Here is a 12,285-nt window from a genome sequence, read left to right as displayed (position 1 = left end):
TCCCGGCCGGTACCGCCGCAACCGCTATGTCCCTGCATTTTAAATCTGTAATATCTTCGAAAATATTCATTTAAATTACATGCTGTAAAGGGCCATATTGATCTATATTAAATGCACAATGTATTTAAGGTACTTTATTGGATAATCGCTTCGTAAATAATTCATTATTTCTCATAAAAAGTAAAGGATAAAAAATGGTTATTGTGGGTTATCCCTAAGAGATAGACATACTATCGCGGACTTTTTTGTAGACCTTTTTAAGGTGTGCAATACTGTAGTACATTATTTTGATCTATCTCGTAGGGTTCAGCCAGCGTTTGCAATGTAAGCGCAAAAAAATATGTTTATTTACATCACATTACAAACCTTTAAAATTATCAGTGTTTCCCTACTATCTTATGCATGTATTATACATATAAACCATCCTCTTGAATCACTCTATCTTAAAAAAAAATCGCATCAAAATCCCTTGCGTAGTTTTAATGATTTAAGCATTAATAGGGACAGACAGCGGGAAAGCGACTTTCTTTTATACTATTTAGTGATATTTCTCCGTAATGCGCTTTGCTATCCTGTCACAACTTGTTCTGGAGATAGGAGCTTTCCTAGTTTAATACAAGCAAAGAATTATCATAGGTCTTTATTATTTCAACACCATTAATTATGATAATACTGTGTAGTATTTCGCCAATAAAAAGTAAGTTACTTAAAAAGTGTAGTTATGGTTCCACTTTACATTTTTGTTTTATGATTAATTCATTTATTTATTTTATTCCTTTTTTCAATACCTACCTAACCTACTAAATACGTAAATTCTAACAAATTCCTTGGCAAGTAACTACGAGTAAATTATCATTGATCAAAATAGGTGGGAAGCAAAGAAGGGTGCCACAAAGTGAAACGACCTGTACTTAAGAAAAATATAAATGCGGTACTGGGTTTCAATAATGTTCAAATTGGATTATTTATGGCATACATAGATACATACCATGATAGGGCAAAGAGGTGCTAACTGATCATATAAAGTTCGTGCTTCTGTTAAATTGCGAGCTTGAAGAGTCACTTGGAGGCAGCAACAACCCGTTCCAAATCCCAGCGCATCCATGTATATCTTGTCAGATTCAGCTGCTTTACTATGCAAGTAAGACTCATCTACAGGAATTTTTGTATGCACATCATTAAATACTATAAAGAAAATATTTTAAAAAATGAAAACACATTTCATGATACTTTCAATTTACTTGGTAAATTGATGGCAACTTTTTTGCCCCTACGCAACCGTATGTTTCTTGATATTGTTTTAAAGCGAGGATGTCCTCCAAAAATAGCTTCATCTGGAAAAAACAAAGACCTTGTGACTCCTTCGTCTGGAGTTGGTTGAGTTGGAGGGTCAGTAAAATCTGGACAACCCAATCTGTGAAAAATATTTATATTATTGTAGACTAATGTTGCTTACATTTTCACCCTAGCACTTAAAGGGAAGGGATGATAAATATGTGTCCTGAACATTAGCATTTTATGGTGGAAATCCCATCATCATCATCACCATAAAGTCGTCAGTCCTAAGACTGGTTGGATACGCACCTCCACTCTTTCCTATTCTGAGCTAATCTTCGCATTTCCCTAAAACTAGAACAATCCACATCCTTAACTATTTGCGAACAGTAATCTAATCTAGGGCTACCTCTACCCCTCCTAACTCCCGTTTCTGCTTCTAATATGTCTCTGACTAGTCCTTTATGCTTGAGAAGGTGTTCTACCAACCTACCACGCCTAGTTCTTATTGACTTTCATAGAGTCCTCTGTTCTATTGTTTGTAATACCTCTTCATTTTTAACCTAGTCTATCCACGGTATCCTCATCATTCCCCTGTAATACCACATTTCGAACGCTTCTAACCTATTCTTTTCCGCCGCGCCCATCATCCATGTTTCGCATCCGCACAGCGCCGCGCTCCAAACATACACTTTTAACAATATTTTTCGAATTTTTAAATTAACCGTTCGCTAGCATAGAAATGACATATTTTTATTGACGGCTACTCGACCCTTCGCTATCCTTTGCTTTATATCCCCACTACTCCTTCCGTCCTGGCTTATCTGACTTCCTAGATACCTAAAATTAGCCAATTTTTCGTCTACTATCTTTATATTCGCTCTTTCCCTGCCTTTTCTTCCCTTGCATACTTTTACTTTTAAAGTGAAACTTTAATTACATCATCTTAAATTTTTTCGTTCATTTATCGCATGTCGCATTACAGTCGACCGCGGAGTAGACGTAAAACTGAAAGGCACTCGCAGAGCAGCCAAGGCGCCCATGGCTCGCATAAACTAACCGTGTAGCCAATATATTCTCACTCATTCGTGCAAGTGCATGACTTACAGACTGTGAAACTCAAAGCGAAGATGAAATTATTGATAGAATAACTGAAGTTAAAAATTATTCAATGATTTAAATAAATATTGTTCGCAGTTTTTAACCTGCTTTTATCATCTGAATGATTGTATTTATTATGTATTCCGTACTCTCATACGCAGATTGAAATTAAAATTTATATTTGGATATTTTTATTTACGATTGATTACCAATTATCATTCCCATATTCCAATCATTAAGATAAGATTAATAATGCGATTTTAATTTTAATACCCTAAATCGAGTAATTTTCCGAAGATTTACAGTTAAATGCCTACAATCCGAAAAATTTCACTAGCATCGTGGTTTCATAAAACCACACAATTTTTTTTTTGAATTCGTTATTTTTGTATTAGAGTTTTTAAATATTGAATTACGGTTTTTCTTCCGTGTACTGTAAATGTTACATATTGATCAATAACTTATACTATTTTGTGCTTACTCTATAGAAATTTTTCAATTTTGTTTTCCTAAAACTTTTCTTTAAATGTAACCACTACTTTCTTCAAGTTTGTTTAGCTGCTCTAACTGTGAGGGATATCTATATTGTCAACGTCTATTGCACAGAACCTTTCGCATTATATACAGACAAGGCAAAATGTTTACCGAACATAGAAATTGCACATTTCTTTGTCGGAATTTTTCTTTTCATGCTGCGCGGGTGAAAATACATAATTTGGTGAATGTGTGGAATACGTTTTTTCAACCACGTCCATATGAAAATGTCACTTTCTTATCTAAAACTTGTTCTAATCTAACTGAACCCTTAAAGCCTTTTGAATAATCCGTAGCACCCCTTAAAGGTTTTCAATTGCATTCACCTATTGAACGTATATTATTTTAAAATTTATACGAAAACATGGCTGAAGGTATTTGTACGAATTTCCTTATATCACGTCGTATTTTTCACAAGATAATGCCTTTTGACGATTGCATGTATTATCGTAGAATGTTCGTACGTTCGGTCTTCAATTCGCCTTTACTGTATATTACATTGATTGTCCTCTGTCCTGGTGTTATAATAAATTCCGAAAAAGAGTACCAAAAGTTTCGACATCCACGCACGCATATAATTATAAAGCCCATATACTTGTTTTGTTGGTATTTTTGAACTTCATTATACTTATTGTCTACGCTCTTCTTGCATAAAATGAATTAATTTAGAGATAAGTGATAGAGACCTGAAGAGATTTATTATGAAATTTTCTTGGTGTTCCTCTAAACGAACAGAAAACTGCACCAGCCCTTTTAATATTAGTTTCGAAAAATTATCAATCACCAATCGCGATCGGTTGTTCGTTGAAGCACAAATACTGTTGAAGACGCAGTTCTCGATTTCGTAATATCGTATCGTATTATCCATCTCAACCTCATTATTCAGTAGGTAAAATCATATAATCATATTTAAAATCTTCGTTGCTTTGAAGACTAAATTTAGACCTTTACTTTATATTACAATGAACGTGTATAACTTTTAGAATTTCATTCCTTTTTGTCATTGTGTTGGACTGATAACTTTGTAGTAGTAGGGATCGCATCTTCTCTTTTGAGTCTATGGAAATTAAGCAAGTTCCTTAATAAGAAAAAAGTTATTCAATTTACATTAATTTGATTTTATAGCGTGATATCAATTGTGGAAATTCATATATCGTGATATGTNCTTTTTCTTCCCTTGCATACCAGTATTTTAGTTTTACTTTTATTTATTTTCATACAGTACTGATCTGTCAGTACCGCTTCCATTTTATTTAAAGCTATCTCTAGGTCCGCCTTGCTAGATGCTAATACTGCTAAAAAAAATTTATTTTTTTCTTCTGTTTTTCTTTATAGGGATGCTTTTTGAAGAATATACCCACGATAGTTTCAGCATGTTTACATGTGACTCAAAAGATTTACTTTGAAGTTTCAAAATCCCATCCCAAATATTTTCACCTTTTGTCAGAATAATGTTTATTTCTAAGAATGCTTTTGTACGTTCATTTTGAATGAGGCTTTACATCCGTGATAAAAAAGCAGTTTACTTTCTTAACGAACAGAATGAAATTTTTATCCTGCGAGATTGTGTTGAAAAGGGTCTAACACACGTGAATATCTAATGTAATCGTGTTAAAACCGGAGGCGTAAAATGATAGCAGATACCCGCGAAAACGTTTCACCACTGGTCTTTTCATTTGGGGATTAACCAACGGTGTTTATCGCGTTTTTATAAGTATGGCTCGTGAAAATATGTTGAAAATTACGACAGACGTAAACCTAAAATACGAAAACAAGCTGCTTTGTTATTTAAAGCCTTTTCTGTGGGACGAATCTCAATTTATTCACGATAAAAATAGCTCTTCTGTTTTTGAGAACGAGAAACGAATATTCGTGGCAAAAAATAAATGGAACCATTTGACAATAAGTAGAAGTAATAGTGATAAATAAAAAACAGTCACGGGATGCTTGACCTGAAACGCTAAAATTGATTCGAAACAACAGTGTTTTGAAGCGGTGAGCGTGTCTTGCTATGCGCTGTGTCTTGCCATGCACTAGGCCTTATCATGCCTTACTCGTTTTTACCCTATAGGTATGCCCTAAAAATCCATGGTGCATTGGTTTTATCCTAACAGTAGCATATTTCTTTAAAAGGGTTTAAAAGCATCTGATGTAATGGTAACTGTTTTTAATGTATGAAATTTTATGACAATGTTGGTTACTATGAGTGGATTAATATGCAATATTAATTTGAAATCATTTTTTCAATTTAAATTTTACCCACTAGAAACTACCTCAAAATTAATGAGGGAAAAATTGTTGCTGTTGTCACACCCCCGCCGGGAATCGAACCCGAGACCTCTGCCTTTACGCGCCAATGTTCTACCACTAAACTACGAGAGGTGACAACAGCAACCACGACCAACCGACCTACAAGGTTAACGATTCGTCGATTTTTATTAACTTAATTATATATTANCGTCCTGGCTTATCTGACTTCCTAGATACCTAAAATTAGCCAATTTTTCGTCTACTATCTTTATATTCGCTCTTTCCCTGCCTTTTCTTCCCTTGCATACCAATATTTTTAAAGTGAAACTTTAATTACATCGCCTCAAATTTTTTTGTCCATCTATCGCATGTCGCATTACAGCCGACCGCGGAGTATGGGGTAAAACTGAAAGACGCTCGACAGAGCAGCTAAGGCCAATATGGCGCCGCCCATGGCTCGCACGAGCCGACCGAGTACATTTTCTCACTCATTCGTGCGAGTGCATGACAATTACATTTATAGACTGTGAAACTTAAAGCGAAGATACTACTAAAAAATATTAGTAATAGAGTAGATGACGGGACCCTTAAGATAATTTACAAAGGCAATTGTGTATACAAGCTGACCGTTTATAGGAAGGGGATAAAAATGGTAGAAATGGCAGCAATGTTCTTGTAAAGCACTAAGGAGGTGTTGAAGGTGGAGATGAAAAGGTGAAGGCGAAAAGGAAAAAGTACTGACCTGGGAAAGCTTGTAAGGGACATGATAACTTCTCCGTTCTCTAAAAACTGAGATACTTCATCTCTTCTGTATTTCATATTGAATTCCACTATATTAAAATGAGCCAATAACTCTCCATAAGGTTTCCCTGGTGTACTTTCTATCATGTAAGCTGCATATTCAGGTCTCCATGAAGACTTGGCATTTTCTTCATGTTTCTCATTTAATTTTGCTAATAATTCTTGTGCTCTTAAACTAACCTTAGCCGTTTTTTTTTTTTTCATTGAACTTCACAATCATGTATTCTACTTCGTCGCCCCATTTCAATAAATCGTACTGGCGATCTTTTAGACGTTTGTATATGTTGATAAATTGCAACACTCCATGAAGTCTCACATGGTCAGCTAATTTTTTGGTCTCTTCCCAACTAAGAGGGCTTCCTTCAGTTAAAAGACCCATGTAAAATAAATTTCTAACGAAACGTAAATAATATCAAAAACAACGTTGAACGTTTTAGTCTTTCAAGTGAAATAATGTGCTAATCCTCGAGTAGATAGAGGAACACTACATGTATTACACTGTAGGCAAAAAAAGTAAATGTTAATTTCCACAAAAATATATGCAGACCACACTGCAAAAATGATGATGGCCACGTTTAGTGAATTCGCAGAAAAATGATTTTAAAGTTATTAAAAGAACTCGATATATCGGGTATAATTTAGCGTTCTCCGAAACAAGCATGCATGACATTCATCGATTTTTAATTATTTTAAATTATTTCATAAATTGATCTTAAACGTTTACTTATCGCAACTTAAATATCTCTTCACGCAATAACTACACATTGTGATGCATGCGAAAATTATTGTTTGCTTAATAATATGCCAATTTTAACAATTTTCTGCTGTTCCCTTACTGGTAAATGCAAATCAAGAAATGGGAAAAATTAAAGCGATCAGATGCAAAACCCTTTCAATGGTGCATTAGTTTGTAGCGAGCATTTCAAGCACTGTTTTTTTATGTTTAACTGGGTTCAGGAGACTACTTAAAGGCTCTGTATCTTCTACTCTCCAGGGTATTTAATTAAAAAAGCAGTACCTTAATGATTCATATGAACAAGAAGGTGTATACTGTATATGTAACTTTTTATTATGTGGAATAATTCTTTAAGAAACCTTTGCTGTATTTTCCAAGGTATAAGTGAAAACTTGCCATTAGTATCAAGGGTTTCTCTAAGAGGTAAGTATTGGCATGTATTTTCTTTACTAAATTTAAATCGGCAATATAAAGTAATTAAAAAAATCGTGTGCATGAGGTCTTAATATTAAAACAAGTAATTAAGAGGAGTAGAGTTTTAAGAAAATGCGAAGATTATCTCAGGATAAGAAAGAGTGGAAGTGCGTGTCCAACCAGTCTTAGGACTGACGACCTGATGATGATGAATTGTTATAATAACAGAAACTATAGTAGGACTTTAAACAGTAAAATATACTTTTACTTTCGCTTTAAAGAAATATCCAATTGTTAGTTTTCAACAAATTCTATAATATTAATTCTAATCAGTACCTGGATCATGTAAGAGTTAATATTATCTATAAATTTAGGCTACGCTAATACTTAATTAACTTGGACAAAATGTATACACTGATAGAACTTAATATCAGAGATCATTATTGGTAGGATGCTTCAACAGATAACGTACTCAAAAATGCTTTTGTTATGCATTAATCTATCTATCAGGAATTAATGAGTTTTGATAGTGGGAGATGTGAACGAAAAAGGACAGAAAAACAAGATGATAGTAGCTTAATTGGAAAATATGAAGAATTCCTTAAATGACAACATCAAACTTGTGTGAAAACTTTTCCCTAAGAATAATGAACGGTCTCTTCTCCCACAAAATGATTCACCTGTAATTAAGGGTAAAATGTCGTTTGTCGGTTTTCTCAGCAAAAACAACTCACATAGTAGTATTTCAGATTAAGATGATTTGAAGTTGAAATTCAAATTACTCTTTAAACAAATAAGAGTCCATTTCTTTAATATCGTTATGGGTTCACACTTACCACAGTTACAAAGAGCAAATTCTCAACATAATTTTATAGTAGTAAAGAAAAGCTTGCAAATATAAAATGTCTTTTTTCGAGTTCAAAAACTTTTAATCAAATAAACCTAATATTAAAAAAACTAATTTGGCATCAGTATCACAGCCTTATTTCAAATTAAACTGGATGTCAAAGACATATAGGTAAGGAGATTCTTTGTTGCAAAAGCAGTGGCGAAATTATTATGTTTGACTACGCCGGCCAATATGGCTAGAGATGTGCAAAATGGTTCTTTTAAAAGAATTTAAATACAAAATGCAAATGCTTTTTGATTTATTACTTCAAATGTAAAATACAACATAGATTGCCTTTTTGTATTTAAAATTCTAAATGCAAAATACGTATTTTCAAAATACTTTTTTCTAATAAATATTTTTTAAGAAAACTGTGCAGACATTTGCTCATTTTTTAAATATTGGAGTTTTTCTAGACTAATAGTGGTGTTTGCACATTGTAATAAGAGAAAGAAATGAAATCCATAATTTCTAGTTTTTCTAAGAATTTTGGATTATATGCAATTTTTGACACACGACAATATCTTAGAGTTTTCATTTTTACACAGCCAGCGTATATCAATTCGATATTGTTTTGCGGGTTGTTTTGTCGTAATCCATAGAATTTCATAGTTCCTTGCTAAAAGTACAATGAGTGGTGATTTGGCAGGTTCTGATATTAATTTGGAATTTCAAAATTCCATGGACCATGACATTGAACCCGGAAAACAATATCGATCCAATATTTTAGTAGATTATCCATTTCTAAGGAGTTTAGATTTTTTTGGACTCTCTTCAGTTAAAGAATTAGAAGGCATGCAAAATGCTTTTCTCAAAAAAGTATTTAAATGCAAGATAAAAATAGGTATTTTTTATTCGCATTTTAATTGCAATTATTTCAAATAAACCACATCTCTGAATATGATCGATCGTGAAACGATTGCTGATCGATCATAGCCGACTAGAGGCAATCTCAATTTTTTTCAATGAACAAGATGAAAAATGACAAATTTAAATGATGATAGGTATTTGAGTGATTAATTTAACATTATTTACTGACTTTTGAAGTGAAAACTTCTTTAGCGACGTTGGGCACTTTTTGGCAGGGGAAAATGTTATAGGTTCGCGTCACCGACATGCTTGCACTTAGATAAATTTCAATCAAACGTTTTCATTTCTTACTTTAGTTACCATAAGCCTATTGTATTTTTTTTAGAACACAATGAAATAATTGAAAGTACAAAAAGTCTAAGAATTGTTGAAATTAATGATGACAATGATGCAAACAATGTTAAAAATCAAGTACATTGAAATTTATGTAAATATTTGAATAATAAAAAACCATATAAACATGCATATAATTGTTGCTCGGAGTGTCAATAGATGTGAAAACCAGATTGATGTTGATAATTTTTATTCAAACATTGTGAAATTTCAAATTTTAATACTAATAGTTCTAAGTTTTCACTTCTATCGGCAGTCCCTATAACTGCAAATTTTTTTATTATTATAATTACGAGGAAGAACATTAGTAAAAATGAGAATATGCTTAACGCATACAAAACAAAATTTATCATGTTCAAAAATACATTGCAGATATTAATAAAAAGTTACAGTTTTCTTATCCTTTTAAAAAGAATCTGAATATGAAATATGCTTACAAAAAGAGGCATTTTTCACATGGAGAAAAAGGCGGTTGAAAATGAAATTGTAACATTAGGTACAAACTCATATATAATCTTTAATGCCAACAACGAGGAAGATTTTTTGAAATGTCTCAATGTTACCAATTGTAAAGAATTTTATTCTTGTTTTGGATCTCCATTTCCTAGGAAATGTATACAATTTCGAGGCAGTTTAAGAAATCTACGTATAAAGTATTGTTTCAAAGATTTATTAATACACTCATATCTTGAGAAATGTATACATTTCCTGGGAATTGTATAAAATTCCGATATTGTACTAGAAAATGTATAAAACTAATGCTTTCTGTGAATCGAATGAATAAAACACGTTAGTAAACTGAGAATCAGAGTTATCTGTGTTTACGCGGTTCTAGTGCGATCGCCTGATGTATACGCATTGGTGACGTTATTGTTTGGAAATGTATATGCATTAGTGAGGTTATTGTATAGTTATTATGTTATTAGGTAGATTTATCACAGACTGGAGTTTCTGCCCGCCGAAGACCGACTGATATGTTGGAATAATATCTTCGAAAAGTATGCTTCATTAAGATTTCCGCGCCCAACATATATATATGAAAATGGTCAGCATTATCACCTCTACAACATACTAAAAATTCAAGGTCATCGTATTTGATGAAACAAAGATAACCTCGTCACATTATTCTTACATTTAACATATCAGGGGCATTGGTGAAACTCCAATCTATCATAAATCTCCCTAATCAAACAATGACCAATGAATGTAGGTACATCTCCAAACAGCCTACCGTATTATTATACCTATCTAGTATTAATTGTAATGCATTTTTGATTGCTATTTAGGAAATGTATAGATTTCCTAGGAAATGTGTCTAATATAATTTATTTCACACATTTCCGGGCGATTTTAGGAGTTATATACATTTCCTAGGAAATGTATAGAATGATTTTCATACATTTTCGGTAACGTATACAAAGAACCCATTTAAATTTAATTCATTACATTTACTTTTCGAGTGTAATGATGTTGCTTGTCAATTGCCTAGTGTATTGCGCGTTGATAGCCATATGGTAATATTTGATCATACATTACTGTAAGAGTTCTTATTAATAGAATGGCTACTGTAAATATATGTTTCCATTATCAGCAAAGCGGACGACGAAATGAGGAAAAAATATTTTTGTTAAACGCGATTTCTTGTTGTGAACTATAGTTTCCGATCACTTGTTACACGTTACTTTTTAAAGCACTTATTCAGTTCAGTTTTTGAATGTTAATTATGACAAATGGTGAATTGTACAAGTTTTCTACCAGGGTACCGTTGTTTTTATTTGAAATTTGAGTTTCTAAATGAGTAAATATACGTAAGTTCTTATAGGTTGATACGTCCAACATCACATTTATAAACGATATTTGGATTATTGTAAGTACAGATCAAGTTATAATAAAAACATCTGCAGTCTTTCCCGTGGTGTTATGGGGTATATTTGGAAATATTCTTCTATTGTACGCAATTGTCACACGTCCCAATATGAGAACGCCAACATGTCTTTTGATTGGAAATATGGCCCTTGCGGATCTAATATTTTCTACATTCTTTCCAGCTGTTTTTCTCGTATACGACTTTTTTCAAAATTATCAACTGGGTAATTTTGGGTGTAAAGTGGAAGGGGCATTTGAGTGTAGGATAATTTTTTTTTCACATTTACATGAATATTTATCACTACCGATTTTTTTAGGCACTGTTTTGCTTGCAAGTGTGATGAGTTTATTAACGATTAGTTATGATAGACTGACGGTAATTGTTTTACCTGAAGAAACAAGATTGACGCCTAAAACAACAAATATTTTGCTGGCTTTAAGTTGGATTTTCGGTTTAATTCTGGCAAGCCCGCTGTTTGTTTTTAGAGAATACAGGGTAAAGTATATTAGTTAAGAATTTCGTTTACAGCAGTTGTGTGCGAATATTCAAAAATTTCGAGTGATACGATTTTTAATACTATGTTTTTTCTTTTAATCTCAATTTTTCTCTAGAAATTAAAAAGTGGTGACTAATGTATAATGTTGCCCATTTTTGAAAAAGTTGAGTGATGTGACTTACGCAGTTTACGTATTACACTCGATGAATTTGTTTGAGCCCATGAAGCCCTCAAACGTTTTACTATTGATTGCTGCTGTTGTTTTTTTAATCAAGTATGCAGTTTCACAAAATCTGCACCAATAAATGCTTGAATTACCTATTTCAATGTAATTCGGGATGTTCAGATTCAGAATACATTTACCTTAAACTTTAATCTGGAAATTTTAAGTATTAGAATTATTGTTGGTTTATTGACCGAGCGGCATGGCCTAGAGATTTAGATCATTGCTTAAGGACGTTTGGGAGGTATGTCAAAATGCTACGAGACAAGTAAAAATTTGGAAGAACGTTCCTCAATTAATTCTAAAACTCCTGTAAAAAGCACAAATCGATTCGCTAAACCGTTAAGAAGTTATTGAAATTTTAAAAAATTGTAATTTTACACGTCATTTTATGGAGATTCGTTAACCGAACAGATTAAATTTATTTTTATTAACAGAAAAAAAGCTACCAGAAATTTCAAACTTTTATAATAAGTAACTTGAACTCTGGAGAATC

General features: G+C 32.7%; 1 protein-coding gene and 1 pseudogene across 1 annotated transcript in view; one reads left to right on the top strand and one right to left on the bottom strand.

The window, feature by feature from the left end:
- The window catches only part of LOC108737851, a 28,616-nt pseudogene extending 22,276 nt beyond the window's left edge, over positions 1-6,340 (bottom strand).
- Positions 6,341-10,861: 4,521 nt separating this feature from the next.
- LOC108737850 (substance-K receptor) overlaps positions 10,862-12,285 on the top strand; it is an 11,458-nt gene continuing 10,034 nt past the window's right edge. The window contains exons 1-3 of the mRNA XM_018470978.1: positions 10,862-10,962; positions 11,026-11,329; positions 11,387-11,565. Of these exons, the coding sequence (XP_018326480.1) occupies positions 10,918-10,962; positions 11,026-11,329; positions 11,387-11,565 (528 nt within the window). The 5' untranslated portion in view covers positions 10,862-10,917. The remainder of the gene's footprint in view (positions 10,963-11,025; positions 11,330-11,386; positions 11,566-12,285) is intronic.

The sequence above is a fragment of the Agrilus planipennis genome, unplaced genomic scaffold (assembly GCF_000699045.2).
Source record: "Agrilus planipennis isolate EAB-ADULT unplaced genomic scaffold, Apla_2.0 scaffold172, whole genome shotgun sequence".
In the NCBI taxonomy this organism is placed as follows: Eukaryota; Metazoa; Arthropoda; class Insecta; order Coleoptera; family Buprestidae; genus Agrilus; species Agrilus planipennis.
The sequence above is the reverse complement of the archived record's forward strand: the minus strand, read 5'-3'. Positions and strand labels throughout refer to the sequence as shown.